The following is a 17,276-nucleotide window of genomic DNA, read 5'->3' as shown; positions in this document are numbered from 1 at the left end:
TGTCTCCAACATCCTCTGCCATCAGGTGACTTCAGTGCCCCAGAGCCCATCAGGCCATGGTAGCACTCACAGGAAAGTGGGACGCTTTTCTGTGTCCCAGGCTGAGACCAAGAAAGAGGACAGGCACACTGACAGCTCCCCAGTGTCTCCTGATTTGGAGAGGGAGAGGAGGAGATCTCGGGCCAAGGAGGGAGAGAGAGATGAACATAAGAGGACCCCAGCAATGGCACACCTGCCTCGAGGTCATGGGCACAGCCACTCACCGCTGGGCAGCAGCGATGATGATGATAATGAGTGTGAGATGGAGGATGAAGACCTGAGAAAAGAACTACACAAGCTCAGAGAGAAGTAAGTCAGTGAGGGGGAAGATGTAACTGTATTATTGTATATTATATTTTATGTTTCATGAATTATTGTTGTTTCTTGCCTATACTACAAATGTATTCACCTTTGTTGTGTTGCATTTTCATTTTTTCCATCTTCATCTTCAGTTCATGATTTTTACTAGACCTCAGAATTCTCACCCCCTCCTGCTGTCTGGTTTGCATCTCTTCCTCTACAGGCACATCAAAGAGGTGGTGTCCCTTCAGTCCCAGCAGAACAGAGAGCTGCAGGAGCTGTACAGACAGCTTCGTTCCCTCAAAGACCAAAGGCAGAGTCTGCCTGCCTCCCTGTCCCGAACGCCTCCTCTTCCATCGGGACCTCCTGTCCTCTCTCCTCGTAGGCCCAGGCCAGCCAAAATCAAGCTCCGGCCCCGGCCTCACTCTCACATGGATAACAACGGAGTTACACACTCTGGTACACGCTTTTATAAGTGATTTCTCTCTCACTTTCTCTTGTTTCTGTTGCTTGATCTCTGTGTGACTGTTTGTTGTATCTCCCGTCTAGGGATTCAGCAGTCAAGTAGTTTCTCAGGTGGTGAACAGAGTAGACTGCCTCTTTACTGTAACACAGAGCACTGCACTTCACTGCCTGCCAAAGGAGGTACGGTTTGTCATCGACATACATCAAGACAACACAGAATTTAGATTAGAACAGTCAGAGTTATCATCCATGCCCTCAATTTCCCACAGATCACAGTCCTATAAGAAAAAGCACATTCACAGATGAACTGCACAAACTTGTTGATAATTGGACGAAGGAGACGGTGGGCCCCGCCCTCCCGCCCAAGCCTTCTCTGAATCAAATCAAGCAGATTCAGCAGGTGCAGGAGTTGGGAGGCTGGAGCCAGCCCACGGAGGTAGGACTACACACTATAACAGGCATCAATTTTAAATACCATACGACATAGGGGTGTGGTGATGTACCGGCTTAGACGATAATATTCTGTATATTTCTGTTGACCGACATTTGTTTCAAGAGTCAAGGGTACCAAAGCATTATGCTTGTGCTGTAACATACCCTTAGTACTCATTACTATATTCCATGCAGGTTGCTCCACCAGGTTGGTTTCCAGTGAACCCCCAGGCACCCCCGACCCCTGCCAGCCTGCCTGTGGCAGCCCCTTCCCAATACACAGGTGGAGGAAGCCTGTCCACCCTGCACTCTCCGGGGCCATCACCGCAAACGCACACGGCTCAAGGGCCACAGATGCAGCAAAGTTTACACCTCCATCAGTCTCTCCCCCTCCAGCAGGTGACCTATCAGCAGTCTCCACTCCGCCAGCAGATACCGCAGCCCGGGATGCAAACTCCCATACAGTCCCAGTCACTACCACACACACAACCCATCACCCAGCTGCCCACATCTCCAGTGTCCACGGCTGCGTCTCTGCTGCCTGGTAGTGGCACCACTGCATCCACAGATAGCACTGCTGCTACTGGGGGGACATTCTGCTCCTGTTCTTCGCCCTCTTCAACCTCTTCCTCCTCTTGCTCTACTGCTGCTCTGCCTTCCAGTGCCAAAATTCACCCAACACCCCCCACCTCTACTCTTCCTCTGGGACAGAAATGAAACCAGTGTGAGGCCAATATGAAGGCGCAAGAGATGGAAATGCAAAGTGGATCAGGACGTAAAGCAGATCCATTTGGATTGTTAGTGCTGGGTATGCATGAGAGAATTGTAACTGCGATGAATATATGTTTTCCAGTGTACTTCTGGATGAGATGGGGCGTGAATGTGATGATAGATTATAGCATGTACAGACAGAGGGTAACATGGAGCACAGCAGCTGGGGTTTATGAATCATGGTACGTTTGGCTGTTGAGATGTATAAATTCTTAAATGTATGAGTGTGTGCGTTTATGAGTGTGGTTGAGTGTTTATGGATTATCAGAGTACATATCCCTTATGTCCTTTTACACAAATTAATGTTGCTGTTTTCAAATCGACTCAGTTGGACCTGAACTCTCTTTAAGCAGAGACGAGAATGACAAGATATTTGACGGTGTGTTTTAATTTGTCAATGCTTACAGTGAAAGGACTATCAATTTTAAAAGTGCAATTAGTAATGGTCATCTAAATTGATCAGCATGTATTGTATGGGCTTGTATGTAAGGCATAAATTATTTTTGTAGAAGCACATTGATAAAAACCAGACGCATAGAGGATCTTCTCTTGATCGCTACATCTTTACAAACTGCAGGCCTACAGCACAAGGCGTTTCAATGGGCATCACATCTCTTTTAAACAACAGCATGTTACACAGTGGAGCATGGTAAAGTTATCTGGCTACCATCGTTGCAATGCAATTAAACACACTGTTGCAGTGTTGTGAAACGGTACAGCATGTGCTTCATTTGTATTATTTAATGTTCAGCAGTTGTAACATAGAAACAGTCTGAATTACCATGAGTGATGTGATATCAATTCTGATGAATTCATAATGTGATGGTAAATTGAAATATGCCATCTATGTTCAGTGGATGCCCAAGATTGCATGACTTTAAAACTAACTTGACTTGCCAGAGTGCAAAGTGCTTACACTTGCTTTGTATTCATGAATCTCACAATTGCAGCCTACTGAGATAATTCATCAGTCATGAGTAAATTTGCTTTCGATATTAAATGCTTTCACATTTGACATTTTTGCTTTCAGTTTGAGCTCCGCATATCAAAGTATATCACGGTGTCATGCTGAGGAGGAAGATGAAAAAGAAAAAAAACTGCCAAGTTATTATAGACTGGGGAGACCATATGGGTTATTCCCATATTGCCTTTTAAAATGACTGCTTTTTTTGTGGGTGTGTGAGTGTATATTTTCTCTGTGTGACAAAGATGTGTGATAGTCCCATGATATATTGCATTATAAATTGCATCCCTGTTTCTTTTATTCAAAGCAGCCTCTCAAATGTCACTGTACTCAATTGAAAATGTTTACTATGCCTATTCTTTAGGCTTCCTCAACAAACAAAACAAGCGAGAGGTTCGACCATATACCGGTTGCAAGCTTGATGTCCAACACCGTTGTCAGATCCTCAAATGCCTATTTGTCAACTTTGTTTGGTGTTGGACAAATTCCTTGTTTCAGTTGTAAACTATTTAGTCTGTGACCATAGGCTGTGAATGCATCAGTCAGAAGCTGAACTGTGGGCCATAATTGTGCTTTATGCACACTGCAAAAGGTTTACTCAAGTCAAAATTGTCCAATTTCTCTATTTCTAAACTCTTAATTTGTCGATGCAGGGATACACTGAGTAATGTATCAGCAGCGGATATATTACTGTAAGTTCTATTGGGTTATCAGTGCATTTAGCCATACATTTGACCATCATCGGTCAGGCGTTGATAAACGTTTTGGCATAATAAGTAGCCTGTAGTCAAAGCAGCATTTCTGTTTTATTAATGATAGAGAGATTGTGTGCAACAGAAATCAGGAGAGTGCACCGGTTGTTAAAGACTGCTACATGTAAGTCAAAGGTATTAAAACATGAATGGTTGAGGAGGAGTAGTGCTAAAGGGTATGGTTGTTCGGAAACTAGAATATAATTTTCTGTATTTGTTGCTTTTCAAGACATCCAACATTGTCACAGAGATGTAGTTCATTATTGGTGAAGGTGAGATACTGTGCTGTCATGTCTGATACTAACATGTTGGCTGCAAGCTACAGCTTAATGATCATGATTCATGATGTGGAGCTGGCTTTGTCCTTGAAGTGTTACCAAAATGTTATCTAAAAGATAAAGATTATTTTTGTATTTTGAAATGGGGTTGTACAAATTGTAAAATTGTGTTCTCATCATTATAAATCTGAGGTTATTTGAAACTAGAAAACACTGGTTTTCATCAATGTTTACATGGGACTCCCCTGTCTTGATATACCTCTCTGAGTCCTGACAGACCATTTAAGATTATATTCAGAGATCTTTTAAACATTTTTGACATCTTATTTCAGTTTTAAACCACAGACCACCAACCTGTAAGACACATAACATACTTACATAGATCTTCCTGTTGAGCTGCAGGTCTGATTGAATTAACTCACAAATTACTGCAACAAACATACGGGGAGTCCCAAAATGACATGACTGAGGACCAATGCTAAAAGGACATTTGGGCAGAGAAACCTCAACAAATAAAGTATGTTGCTGGTGATTTAGCCTTTGTAAATTGTAACTAATTCAACTGTTGATTTTATTTATGTTTTGTAACTAATCAAAATAAATGATGTTAAACATCAAAGTATCATATTGTGTTGATTTTTTACATGCCATAATTTAGCTTGGCAAGCCAAGTACTCCTGCAGACCTCGGAGATTTCATGTGGAGGTTTACATTACATACATTTTAGAAACTATGTTATGTATTTAAGGAAAATGTGATTCATAGTTAAATAATTACACATGAACAAACACAGGAATACTCATCCTGATTTATTTGGAAATACATAAATTAATTTTAAAAATAAAATATTCCATTAAATTATGAAAAAGTATTTCAAAATGTGTGCATTTTGAGATAAATTAATTTAATCGTAAATATTATTTTTTTCGGAGACTGATTCATTTTCTTAAAATTAATTTTGAGGTGTGGTAATCTACTTTACTTTCAATAATCAAAAGGGTATTGTTCCAATTCAATATGCAAGCAAATTGCCAAACGTTATTATTATTAATATTATTATTTATTTTCAAATAAAACACGTTTGCAGGCTAATTTAACGCTATTGTCTACATTGTTCTGCAACTTTGTTGCCGCATAAACGTTCCACAACGTTTTTTCCTGAATGCAACGCGACATTTGACTCTCAGCAACTTTATTGTTCTTTTGATAGGAGACAGCGACAAACAACCGTCTGACGCTCCTGCCTTTGAAATGGCGTTGATGTAGTTCAATACGCCGTTATTTGTAGTTATCGTGCTCGTTTTGGTCGCTCCAGATTTGAGTTTTCTGGTCCAGTTTAAATGTCTGGACCTGGACTCTGTATTTGTGCATTACGGAGTAAATAAAAAAAAATGTGGTAAAGCCAATTGTTTATAATTTACGTTGCATAATAAGGCCGCAGCTACCCCCGAGCTCGCATAGGGATTACAACGGCTTTCGAATGCTTGGCCTGCCGCAGCTAGATTTCGGTGAGTTGCTAACGTTAAATATCAATGAAGATGGCAAACTACTCGTCTTCGTTTATCTTAAATTAACCAGCCTTGTTAGGTGCATGTAGCGTTTCCTTTAAGTTTAAAAGCTAAATTAATTGCACGAACTGTTTTCTTTAGCTAGTTAAACTTAACGTCTTAGCAAATGCATCGGTAGCTAATATGGCTAACGTTAGCTTACTTGCTAAACCCGTTAGTGTTTTGATAGCAGTACAACATTCACGGGGCATAGCGTGTTTACAAACAGTGCGCTAACGTTACGACCTGCCATTTGGCTACTGTTAACAACTAGTTAGCAGAAGCTAAATGTTTCTAACCCAAATTCTGGGAGGGAAATAAGACAATTGATGCCTTTCGTATTATGTATTTGAATAACATTAAATAGTTTGATACTCTTAAATCATTGTTATGCTACCAAAACGACTATCGTTAGTGTTAGTGTTCCAGCTAACGTTCATTGACTGAAATTGCATCTCAGGTTGCAGGAGTAGTTTCTCAGCACTCACATTACTTACTAATGAGATTGCAATGTAGTTGCGTTATATTTGTGTCATCTGGCAAGCTATTAAGACTTTTTTTTTTGTTCTATTTCAACAGGTTTCCAAGAAAATCACAGTGGGCATGTGTATCAGTAACAGGAATCTGGAAGTGAAGTTACAGACAAGAGTAACATCACCCTTATATTAAAAACAAATATATATATATATACATATATATTTTAATATTTCCTCCAACCTGAATGAGATTTTGACATCGTAACATTATTAAAAGTTGAAAGCTGATTCCTACACACAATCAATATGTCATCGGTGCCATTGTATTGCTTGTGTCGCCTGCCATATGATGTGACTCGCTTTATGATCGAGTGTGATATTTGTCAAGACTGGTTCCATGGGAGGTAGGTCATTTTCGGATTAAACACTCATATTGATGTCTGTGTGAGATGAGATTCAAATATTATGTTGTGTGATTTATAATGTGGTTATAGCTGTTGTTTCAGTTGCATGATTCCTGTAGGTATACTCTGTATTTGACACACCACAGTTAATTCAGCTATACTTTCTGAGTGATCTTTGTCTGATTATACAAATATTTTCTGTGTAGCTGTGTTGGAGTAGAGGAGGACAAAGCAGCTGAGATTGATCTGTATCACTGCCCCAACTGTCAGGTCACCCATGGGCCATCAGTCAGTAAGTTACCATTCCTTAGGTAAACTTTTCTTAAATAGTTATGATCTCATTGGTTTACTTTTATAAAAGAATGCACTTGTTGATCTTTTTTCTCTGTCTCTCCTTTTCTCAGTGCGCAAACGGCGTGGAGGCAATAAGCAGACAGACGCTGGTGCTGCTGGAGCAAGAGATCCAAGTCGGCCAGTTAAGACAGGCAGCCCACAGTTTGTTAGGGAGTTACGGAGCCGCACCTTCCCTGGGTAAGTCTCATGCAAAGGCAAAAGTTTAAAGATAAAACCATGATTTCAATTAAATGAAAAACATAAGGTACTTTTTTGATCTAGTATAGTATATGTTTTTTTGCTTACCCTATGTATTGTGTTCAATACAGGGCTATAACTTACCCTTTTACCCCTCTAACTACCCTCGGAAGTAAATGCTGGCTGTCCCATTTATAAAATTAGCATTTTTTTGTAGTAAAATTATTTCTATAATTAAAAATTATGTGTTGCATAAATAAAACACCATGCAAATTATTATATTACAAATCAGCTCCCATTTTATATAAAAAATGTTTACGTATGCGTATTGATTGGCTTATTCATATCTCATTTATTTGATTCATAAATCAACAGTTTTGTAATTCTCATAGCTGTAAATTTTGTTTTACCATTTTTTAAACATTTCTAAACCATTTTCTGCTCTTATGTTGGTTGGAGAGCCTATGTCTTTGTAACATAATAGTAAAAAAATTCTCTTTTGAACATTTTCTCTCCATGATCACAATCAAAATGTGTGCATGTGTCTATTTGTGTTTCTATGACAGTGCGGATGAAGTTTTGCTAAAGCCGTCTGGAGCCCAGCTGACAGTTGAGTTTCTGGAAGAGCATTCATTCAGTGTTCCTGTCATGGTGCTGAGGCGGGATGGCCTAGGCATGACCCTTCCTCCGGCATCATTCGGCGTCAGCGATGTAGAGCAGTACATTGGTATAGTTTTTAGTACTAAATACGTAGATCTGTACTGATTTTAATATAAAGATGTTTAAGCTAATGTGTATTAGGGACATTAAAATCAGTTTTCTCAAACTTATTTATTTTGTTCTGCAGGTTCAGACAAACAGATTGATGTGATCGATGTTTCTCGACAATGTGACCTGAAAATGCGGTTGGGGGACTTTGTTGAATACTACAACAGCCCTAATAGAGACAGAGTACTCAATGTCATCAGTCTGGAGTTCTCTGAGACCAGGTACACAAAGATATTCCCTTTACTGACTGTTCATTCGTCATTATGATGCAGTGTCTTGTTACCTGAGTTTTACTTCTTTATTAAATTCAGTTGATCTAAAAATAAAAAACTTTGTATATATAGAGCACTTTATATACAAGATAAGTGCTTTACAGATAAACAACACATTTAAACAAGACCAATTGGACAATAGAAATAGAGTACATGATAAAATATACAATTTAAAAAGAGGAAAAAAAACAAAGACCATAAAAAATGACATTAATTATAAGCCAAATTAAATAAAACGTTTTCAGTTACAAATGTTCATGGAGCATCTCTTACAGCTCTTGGTAGGGTATTCCATACATTTTGAAGCATAGTTTAAAAAAAATAAAAAAGCATAACTGCCTATTTTCTTGTGCGTATAATTGTGTGTTTTTAAAAACCCTGCAGTAGTTTTGAAGACTGAAGATAAGTGTTGTACTTGTTTTAGGCTCTCAAACTTGGTGGAGACTCCAAAGATTGTGAGAAAACTTTCATGGGTGGAAAACCTCTGGCCTGAAGAGTCTGTGTTTGAACGCCCCAATGTGCAGAAGTACTGCCTAATGGGAGTGAAGGACAGCTACACAGACTTCCACATTGACTTTGGAGGCACCTCAGTATGGTACCATGTCCTGAGGGTGAGAAGAAAAATGATATCAGTCATGTTTGGGAAGTTTCAGTTACTCGACATGCAAAACATTTTTTTCTCTCTTTTTTTGAAAAAAAAAATGACTTGGTATGATTTTTAAGAGATTGTCTCTCTGTCTATTCAGGGCGAGAAAATCTTCTACTTAATTTCCCCCACCACAGCCAACTTGGCACTTTTTGAGCGGTGGAGTTCCTCGTCTAACCAGAATGAGATGTTCTTTGGAGACCAAGTTGATATGTGTTACAGGTGCTCTGTCAAACAAGGAAACACCTTGTTCATACCAACAGGTAAGCTGCAATACCTCCGTTTGTTAGTTACAGGGAAATGGGTTTAGCAGAGTTGTGATAGTCAAACAAGTCTAAATTAAATAATGTTTACTCTTTTTTGTCTTTTTTTTTGTCTTCCAGGGTGGATTCATGCTGTGCTGACTCCAGTGGACTGCCTGGCCTTTGGAGGAAACTTCTTGCATAGTCTCAACATTGACATGCAGCTGCGGTTAGTTTCCTCAGGACTGTTTCCTGTTTCCAAGTCCATGTAATCTTAAAACAATCTGAAATGTTATTTTACTGTTATTGATATTCAAACAAATTCTCTAGTCTTTAAAAGCAAGACACAGAGGGCGGGGTTGAGAAATGAAAGTGAAACTTAATTTTACTTGCTAATTGTTTCAATGCCTTTCTTTGCATACTAAAAGAAGAAAATTACCCTGGAAAAAAACTATTTTGCAGATCCTTGCTGCTTTGGAGACGGACCCTTCTGGTGTTATCTCCCTCAGCCCCCCACACATTATACTGACTCTGTTGTCATGTTCATGACTTTTCTGATAAACATGAATGTGCTAAAGGGACTTGTTTCCCTAAATTACTGTAGTTCTTAGTTCCTTAGGCTATTGTTATTCATTTCCAGGCACAACTCTACAGAGGTAATCTACAGGTTTGTGTCAATAACCACTAATGTCTGACTTTTCCTGTGCTGTGTTATCATCTTTTAGGGCATATGAAATAGAGAAGAGATTAAGCACAGCAGACTTGTTCAGATTTCCCAACTTTGAGACGGTGTGCTGGTATGTTGGAAAGCATCTTCTCGATACCTTCAGAGGTGAGGGAGTTCAAGGAATTTCAGAATATTCATGTTATGTAAACTACTTTAGTGCCCTGTGTTTACGGTTTGTGATTTTGATATTGTTAAACCTGTGATATTCTATTTCACAGGTTTAAGAGAAAACCGCAGACATCCTGCCACTTACCTAGTTCACGGAGCTAAGGCCTTGAACAATGCCTTCCGCGGCTGGACCCGTAAAGAAGTAGGCAAAATGTTATGTTATCGTAACCTTTTTGTATATCATTCTTTTCTCTTCCCTCTCTCTTTCTTTACTTTAGTTTATTTCCATCCATAACGGTTTGGTGCATTGGCATGCTGGATGTATTTGCTTTTTTGCACCAGACTTTGCAACAGCAAAATCATTATTACTATTATAACATGAAATCATATTGTTATGTAATTGCATAACAGTATTGGATTTAAAAAAGGATTAATGCACAGGACATTTTTCAAAAGCCAATGTTACATTGCAACATTATGGCCCTTTTGGGAAATACGCTTATTCACTTACTGGCAGAGAAAAATAACATCATTATCACTCATCACTCATCACTGTCCGTTAATTATGAAGCTACAGTTAGCAGCCAGTTAGGTTAGCATGGTACAAAGACTATGGTGGTTGAGCAGTTGCCAGGCAACAAGCAGAGGATCCAGGAAGCTACTGGTTACTGCCAAGAAATATTCTGGCATATACTACCCCCCTGGTGAATTCTCATTTTACACAATCAAGATATAAAGTGTTAATTATTGAGCTTTGGAGGTGCTGGTAGGCAGAGTTTGTTACCTTTTCAGAGCCGCGTTTACTGTTTCCCACACTTCCTGTCTTTGTGCTAAGCTAACTGGCTGCTGCTTGTAGCTTCAGCGGCAATTATGAGAGTGTTAAGCGAAGAAGCATATTTCCCAAAATGTCAAACTATTCCTTTAAAAAATGTTTTATATACACAAGAATTTTTGTACACCATATTATTAAATGTAACTGCAAAATAGTGTGTGAGATGATTGACAGTTGTTTCTCTACACTCAGGCTTTAGCCGATCATGAAGTGGAGATTCCAGAAACCATCAATACTCAGACACTAGTAAAGGACCTGGCCAAGGAGATTCGTCTGGTTGAGGTAAAACCTAGAATCACTTTGTGCATGTGTTTAGCTTTGTTTTATTTATTTTTTGGTTTTACTGACTAGAAAATACTCTTGATAGGACATCTTTCAGCAAAACATTGGACGCACTGGACCTCAGTTTCCTGGTTCACCACTCTCCAAAGCTCCTCTGACCACCTCTCAGAATTCAGGACGCCCCCCTGGGAAAAAAAAAGGACCCAAGCCCAAGGAGGTGATGGGGGGTCTTGGGCCCCCAGGAACCAAGAAGAAGAGTCAGAAGGGGCTACTTAAGGCAGAAGCAGGAGAACTTGACCTCATTGAGATCCACACCAAACACACACTCAAAAAATTTCAACCGGGCAAGTCCAAAAACAAGAACAAGGTATAGCGTTTGCAGACATTTGTCAGGGCAATGGCAACGCTTATCTCGCAATTTTTTTGTTTCTCAATGTTTCATCCTAATATTTTCTTGCATTTCGTATGTCTTTCCAGCTGGATTTGCCTTTAGAGGAGTTTGAAGGGAAGCTAAATAAAAGCAAACTGAAACTTGTGCTGACCAATGGAAAAATCCAGGGGTAAGCTTTGCAGCCATTTGGTGTGTTTCTATTACTTTTGTGATCTTATGGTCCTATCAAAGGTTTTTGTTCCTAACTGCTACTCCTCTGGTTTTAGTAAGAAGGATGGCAGCAGAAATGGGGCGGGAAGGGCAGGAAAGTACAAACATCTTGCAATGGAGGGATCCAGTATGTCAGAATTGGAGTCTGAGGATGAGCTGCAGATAGACGAAACTCCTCCTCCACGACGCAAGCCGGCAGGACCAAGCAAGAAAAAGAAACTAAGCGGTGAGAACTTTGGGAGATTTGTGTTATTAATGCTTAAATGGATGTTGTAGCTCTTGGAGGGACATGCATTGCTTTAATTCCTGTGCTGGCAAGTCTAAATGTAGAACCTAATAAAGTTTAGTAGTATGGTTTGAAAGCCACCTTGCTACTGTAACCTAACTGTGTTAAAATGTGTCTTCAGGTCTTCCTAGGAAGTTGCCCAGAGCCAAACCCTGCTCTGACCCCAATCGCATCAGGGAGCCAGGAGAGGTAGACTTTGACATTGAGGTGAGATTATTATGGATACTGTAGCCATCTTTAAGATGTAGTAGCCAATATTAATAAAGGATAAAAAAAAATTGTGATTACATTAGGGTTTTGAGTTTAGCTTGGTTATACTTTTCATACCCAACATACCAAGTTCTACTTACCAGTTCAGCAGATAGCTGGTTACAGCTCATCCCAAAAAAAATTAATTGTTTTATACATTGTGTGTGTGCTCGCTTAAATTCACTCTCTTTCCCTTCCGCTGAATCAGATTGCATTGGCTGCTTTATCATGCTAACTTCCCCACAGTGATCATTTACTGTATAGGCGCGGTCCTCTATCCAATGGAATAAACTGAATTAACCTAATTTACTATCAGTAGAAAATAAAAAATGGAATCAAAGTGTAAATACACTTCCCTTCCCATCCGTTTGTTTATTATGACATGCATCATCTACCAGAACTTTACTATTACAGCACCGGTTCACTAGTAACAATAGCATGTTTGTGCATGTGGCTTCAGGAGGATTACACCACAGATGAAGAGGCACTAGCCGTCCACGGGGTGAAGGGTGGCGCGGGGGGCATTCTGGATTTATTGAAGGCCAGCAAGCAAGTGGCAGGTTTGGACTCTGCAACACTCAGGTTAGATCTCCTTGATCACAAGTGATTCTTTTATCATTTCATTTATTTTACTCCGAGTCATGAAGCGTCTGTCATGGTATTTTATAATACATGTATTTAAATAGATGCATTTCATTTGAGTTTCCTGATGAATGTTTGAAGTTACTTCTTGAGCTTTGGATACCAGTGACTCGATAGTTTTCAACACAAGTGTGAATAAATATCTCACTGTGTTGTTGCATGAATCCAATAACCTTTGAAACTTGCATAGTTCACATATTTGTAAATGCTCTGACACTACGCTATGTTTAGGAGGTTATTTTTGAGATGATGAGTGATTGCTCAACTCTGTCCTTCTCTCAGTGAGGAAGCCCCAGCCTCTCCCAGTACTCGTGATGCCATACAGGGTATGCTGTCCATGGCCAACCCCCCTTCCTCGTCTTCATCTTCTTCCTCTTCGTCTCCCCTATCCATTTCTGGAGGCCTGACAGAGGGATTAGGAGTGGTCAAAGACAAGGGTGGCAAGGCTGTCTGGGTGACTGGAGTGGTCAAAAAGACAAAAACTCCTGAGAAGAAACCTGTCATCCAGCGGCCTGGGAAACGGCCAATTAAACGGCCCGCCCGTCACCTTAGTGACGAGGACAGTCCAGATGAGCAAGAGACTCTGGGAACCTGTTTTAAAGATTCAGACTATGGTGAGCAACATACTCACTGACTTGCACCTCCTGCTGTACAAATCAATGCCAGTAAAAGCACTAAACCTTTTATTGATCAAGCAAATGTTCTAATTATGGTCTTCACGTTTTTTTTTAAGTTTACCCCTCCTTGGAGTCTGATGAGGAGGACCATGCTAACAAGGCGAAGATGAAGCGGAAGAAAAACTGGGATGACACACCTTGGAGCCCAAAAGGTACCTGGCTTAAACGTAGCTGCAAGACGGATCAGAATATTTTTTTAACTCTCTGATGGTTGATCTGTTAATCATTTATTTTATTTTGTAGCCAGGGTGATGCCCACCCTTCCCAAACAGGATCGACCAGCCAGGGAAGGAGCTAGAGTCGCATCTGTAGAAACTGGTCTTGCAGCAGCTGCTGCCAAGCTGGCACAACAAGTGAGTTGGGAACAGTGGTGGGCCATCAGGGCCAGCAAGGCCTTCTCTGCTGGCCTAAACATCAGAATATAAATTTAATTTTGATATATTTTTTCCACAAATATGTATTCAATTATTCCCCATAGTCTATTCTCTTCACTTCATAGCTTTCCTCTTGGTTGCGCTGCTTCCAGCCTCAGATCGAGATTTGGAGGGCTGGCCTTTATGTTAGAGCTTTTATCCAATCATATTTCAGCCATCATGTGTTGCCAGGGTCCAAGAGATCTGCCCTTAGGCCTTCAGAATCAACAGTCCGGGCGCCTGTCGCTTAAAGTGAACGGAGACAAAACTGGCGTTAACCAATCAGATTTCGAGTTGGCGACGCCGGGGCCAGCTAGCAGGCGTACGATAACGTCGGCACGTGCACGTCTTTTGATTGGATACGCACTATTGAGAGGCAGAGCTATGCAGAGCTAGCAAACTGAACTTGAACGAGCTAATTTAGATTTTTACAAGCTGTTTTTTTCCAACCCACAATCGATTTGGTCGCAGATATAATTACAACGCCATTTTCAAGACGAACTTTTCAAGAAAAGCTAGACATCGTGAGAAGAGAACGGCCAACCCTGATGCTAGCAAGACTATCACAGGGTCAAATCACTAACTACGAGCGGTACCCCCGGCTCACAGCCTCCGAGAGGCACTGCACATTGTACTGCTGGGAATGCCTGATATTTACAACTGATCGATTTGGTGTTTGGAGCCACACAGGGTTTGGAGACTTGAGTTGTCTAACCAAGGCAGCAACGAGACACCAAAGCACGGCTGGGCACTTACAAGCAACGGTGCTTTTGAAAACCTTTGGGACACCCGAGTGGAGGGAAACGGAGCTCCACAACGAAAGGGTGAACAAAAATAGGGAAATGCGGATTTATTGATTATAAATGCTTCGGAAATATTAATATAACTCTGTTGTACTTAACTATGTTAAGGTGATGCAACGCCCGGTTATACTGCGTTTCTGTCTAAATGTATAGTTTCTAGAGCCATGGCGTCATAATGATGGTATTAAGAGGTGGAATAATTCAGGTAGGACATCACTGAAGGCCTAGGTGGGAAATGCACGGCCCGCCACTGGTTGGGAAACAAAGCTTACTGGTGTTTTAAAGTATCTGCTGAGTGAATAATGTGGAGTAAAAGCGTCATTCAATAAAAGAATATACCCTTGTTTTTTTGTTTTTTTGGCTCTGAACCAGGAACAGCAAAAACCTGCTAAAAGAAAGTACACCAAAAAGCAGCGTCCTCCGGCTCCTGTAGCCCCTCCTCCCCCTGTTCAGCCTGAGCCAGCCCCACCCTCACCACCACCTGCTACAGAGTCTGCAGCAGACGTCAGCCCAGACAGGAGGATGGATTACTACTCTGCTAGTCTGTTGGACCATGAATACACAGCAGGGCCAGGTCCTTTTGGCCCTGGAGGCCCTCGAGGCAGCGGCGCCATGGCCCCTGGTGTATTCCTCACTTCACGCCGACCTTCACTTTCACCGCAGAACAGCAGCTCTCACTCTGGGGCATCCCCTGCAAGTTTAGCCAGCCAAGGCACAACAGGAGTTGGTCAAGGTAAGCATAAATGTAAAGCATTGACAGCATAATTTCATATTTCTATGACTGCATTTTCTCATGTGTTTTCCCCTTTCACTTAAATTTAGGGAAACGTCCAAAGAAAGGACTTGCAACTGCAAAACAGAGACTTGGAAAAATTCTGAAAATTCACCGCAACGGAAAACTTCTCTTGTGAGAGATTTTGGAAATGTGGCTGAAGACTTTAAAGTGGGAATGAAGAAAACAGCTTTTATGAAAGTAGGTCTGAAGGAAATAAAAATAGTGATCTATATTTTGTACTCTAGATGAATTTGTTTCCTGTTCTCACCGGTTATTGAACCTCACTATATGTTGTCCTACACCATTTACTCTGACCAGCTAATTGCACCCTGTTTTGGCACTCAATTTATCCATGTCTGCATAAAGGTAGTTTCAGAAGCACATCTGTGACTTTAAACAAATTGGAAATAACTCTTAATGACCACATACCATTTGACGTTGGCAATGGCCCATTCTGACAGGTGGACATTGATTTAGCTAGTTAGATTAACTAGTGTAATAAATTGACAAACCCAAATGGTTTATTTTATTTAGGCTATTTTTCATGTCTCTACTTATGCAATTATATTCTACTGTCCATCACACATTTTAAAAAGGGAAAGAAAAACACATTTTTAGTCTTGTAGTCTTATGTTTTATGTCTTTTTACCTCCACAAAACACATTCTTGTGTGGTAGGATGATTACAGGATACCAATCTTTACACACAATAAACAGTTTTGCAAAAGTTCAGTATATGCACATGGTTAGCACCCAGAATGCTGATGTTTATATAACTCATTTTCCTCCATATACTGTAGCTCTACACATGAATACAAAGCGCCCAACTGATGCCAAGAGTAAATTCATCCAGTTTTATTTATTTTGATCTTATTTATTTAACAAAGCAGCATTTTGCCATCTCTCAGCCTGTTTTAACATGGTATGTTTTTACCACCTCATCTGCTTGATCCCTACTTTAATTATTTTCACTACTTTCACTACTTAATACCTGTACACAATTGTATTCCTTGTTTTGTTAGTTTTTTTTTACAGTTTGTGTTCTCATTGTAAATATTTGTAATATTTGTAATTTATATAGCTACATTGGAAGAGCAGAAAAATATTGTGAGATAAAGAGACTAGTTTCCTTCAAGTTGCCATAACTTGTGCCCCAAAGTTTGGCAGTAGTCTTTGGCCAGATCTAGAGATGTGCTTTCTTTCCACAGAATGTACTAGTTATAAAATGTTGGCAGACGTGTAGATTTAACTGTGTGAACACATTGTGAAACTACAGGACGTGAATTGATATGTAAATATGTGTTGTAATTTAAGTTCTTTTATAGTTCAAAAACTTTGAAATCTTTCTTAACATAACTTGTACATGACACATTGCTGTATTTGGAAAATATCTGAAATAGTTCATTTTTTATATTTGTACGCAGTAATTGTCATGCTTAGTTTTTCATGTTGTCTTGTCAGTGTAATAGTGTAAATGTTCTGGAAAAAAATGCCCTTGTTTAATTTCATCCATTTAGTTTTATATTAATTATTGTTGATATTCACTCTTGTGTTGGTGTGTACTGATGTGTTTAAATACGACCTGGAACAGATAAAATATACCTTGGGCAAAATTTCTTTTTTCACTGAATTTGTTCTCCCACCACTAATCCCCTAAAGTGTGATTTGTGGGCCAAATGAATGGTTTTCTGTTTACAATGCCTCAATTTACTGGAGAACTCCATTTGCATTGCTGTCACTAAAGTGGGATTTAGGTAATTATTGGAATATATTGGAAATTCATCATTAAGACACAAGTAATATGTTTTATTAAACACATCAATACTTAATAAATGTTTTCAAATTAAAGTACACCTTTATGTTAATAAACCACTTTAGATAGTACTATTGATTGATGGTGACTACAGTTTCCCTCAGGTTTTTTTTTGTTTATTTTACAATTATTTTCACATCTAAACATTTCCAATGCTCAATTTTAAATACTATTTTACCCGT

At 39.7% G+C, this 17,276-nt stretch overlaps 2 protein-coding genes across 3 annotated transcripts in view; both read left to right on the top strand.

The window, feature by feature from the left end:
* The window catches only part of wnk3 (serine/threonine-protein kinase WNK1), a 28,942-nt gene extending 24,322 nt beyond the window's left edge, over positions 1 to 4,620 (top strand). Inside the window, 5 exon segments of the mRNA XM_029435364.1 lie at positions 26 to 348; positions 563 to 798; positions 889 to 984; positions 1,074 to 1,240; positions 1,432 to 4,620. Coding sequence (XP_029291224.1) covers positions 26 to 348; positions 563 to 798; positions 889 to 984; positions 1,074 to 1,240; positions 1,432 to 1,953 — 1,344 coding nt within the window. The 3' untranslated portion in view covers positions 1,954 to 4,620.
* Positions 4,621 to 5,232: 612 nt separating this feature from the next.
* Positions 5,233 to 17,170, top strand: phf8 (PHD finger protein 8). 2 transcript variants are annotated; one of them, XM_029435288.1, is made up of 22 exons: positions 5,233 to 5,509; positions 6,128 to 6,428; positions 6,635 to 6,720; positions 6,833 to 6,959; positions 7,526 to 7,686; positions 7,807 to 7,948; positions 8,424 to 8,610; positions 8,746 to 8,908; positions 9,029 to 9,116; positions 9,613 to 9,719; positions 9,833 to 9,924; positions 10,747 to 10,836; positions 10,922 to 11,203; positions 11,314 to 11,396; positions 11,494 to 11,663; positions 11,845 to 11,930; positions 12,433 to 12,554; positions 12,897 to 13,228; positions 13,348 to 13,443; positions 13,535 to 13,644; positions 14,880 to 15,240; positions 15,330 to 17,170. In XM_029435288.1, the coding sequence occupies exons 2-22, from the start codon at positions 6,331 to 6,333 to the stop codon at positions 15,416 to 15,418; spliced, it is 3,072 nt and encodes a 1,023-aa protein (XP_029291148.1). In that variant the 5' UTR covers positions 5,233 to 5,509; positions 6,128 to 6,330; the 3' UTR covers positions 15,419 to 17,170. The 2 variants fall into 2 exon arrangements, with proteins under 2 accessions (XP_029291148.1, XP_029291147.1); XM_029435287.1 differs by having other exon boundaries at positions 14,868 to 15,240.
* Positions 17,171 to 17,276: the final 106 nt, after the last annotated feature.

This window comes from Cottoperca gobio, chromosome 7 (genome assembly GCF_900634415.1).
Source record: "Cottoperca gobio chromosome 7, fCotGob3.1, whole genome shotgun sequence".
Lineage (NCBI taxonomy): Eukaryota > Metazoa > Chordata > Actinopteri > Perciformes > Bovichtidae > Cottoperca > Cottoperca gobio.
Note: the sequence above shows the minus strand (reverse complement) of the source record. Positions and strands in the feature narration are given on the sequence as shown.

Bases quoted from the DNA above. Each gene is read 5' to 3' on its own strand.
- phf8 (XM_029435287.1), top strand. From the start codon at position 6,331: ATGTCATCGGTGCCATTGTATTGCTTGTGTCGCCTGCCATATGATGTG. The intron at 6,721-6,832 runs GTAAGTTACCAT...TCCTTTTCTCAG, and splicing joins CACCCATGGGCCATCAGTCA to TGCGCAAACGGCGTGGAGGC. The intron at 11,397-11,493 runs GTAAGCTTTGCA...CTCTGGTTTTAG, and splicing joins ACCAATGGAAAAATCCAGGG to TAAGAAGGATGGCAGCAGAA.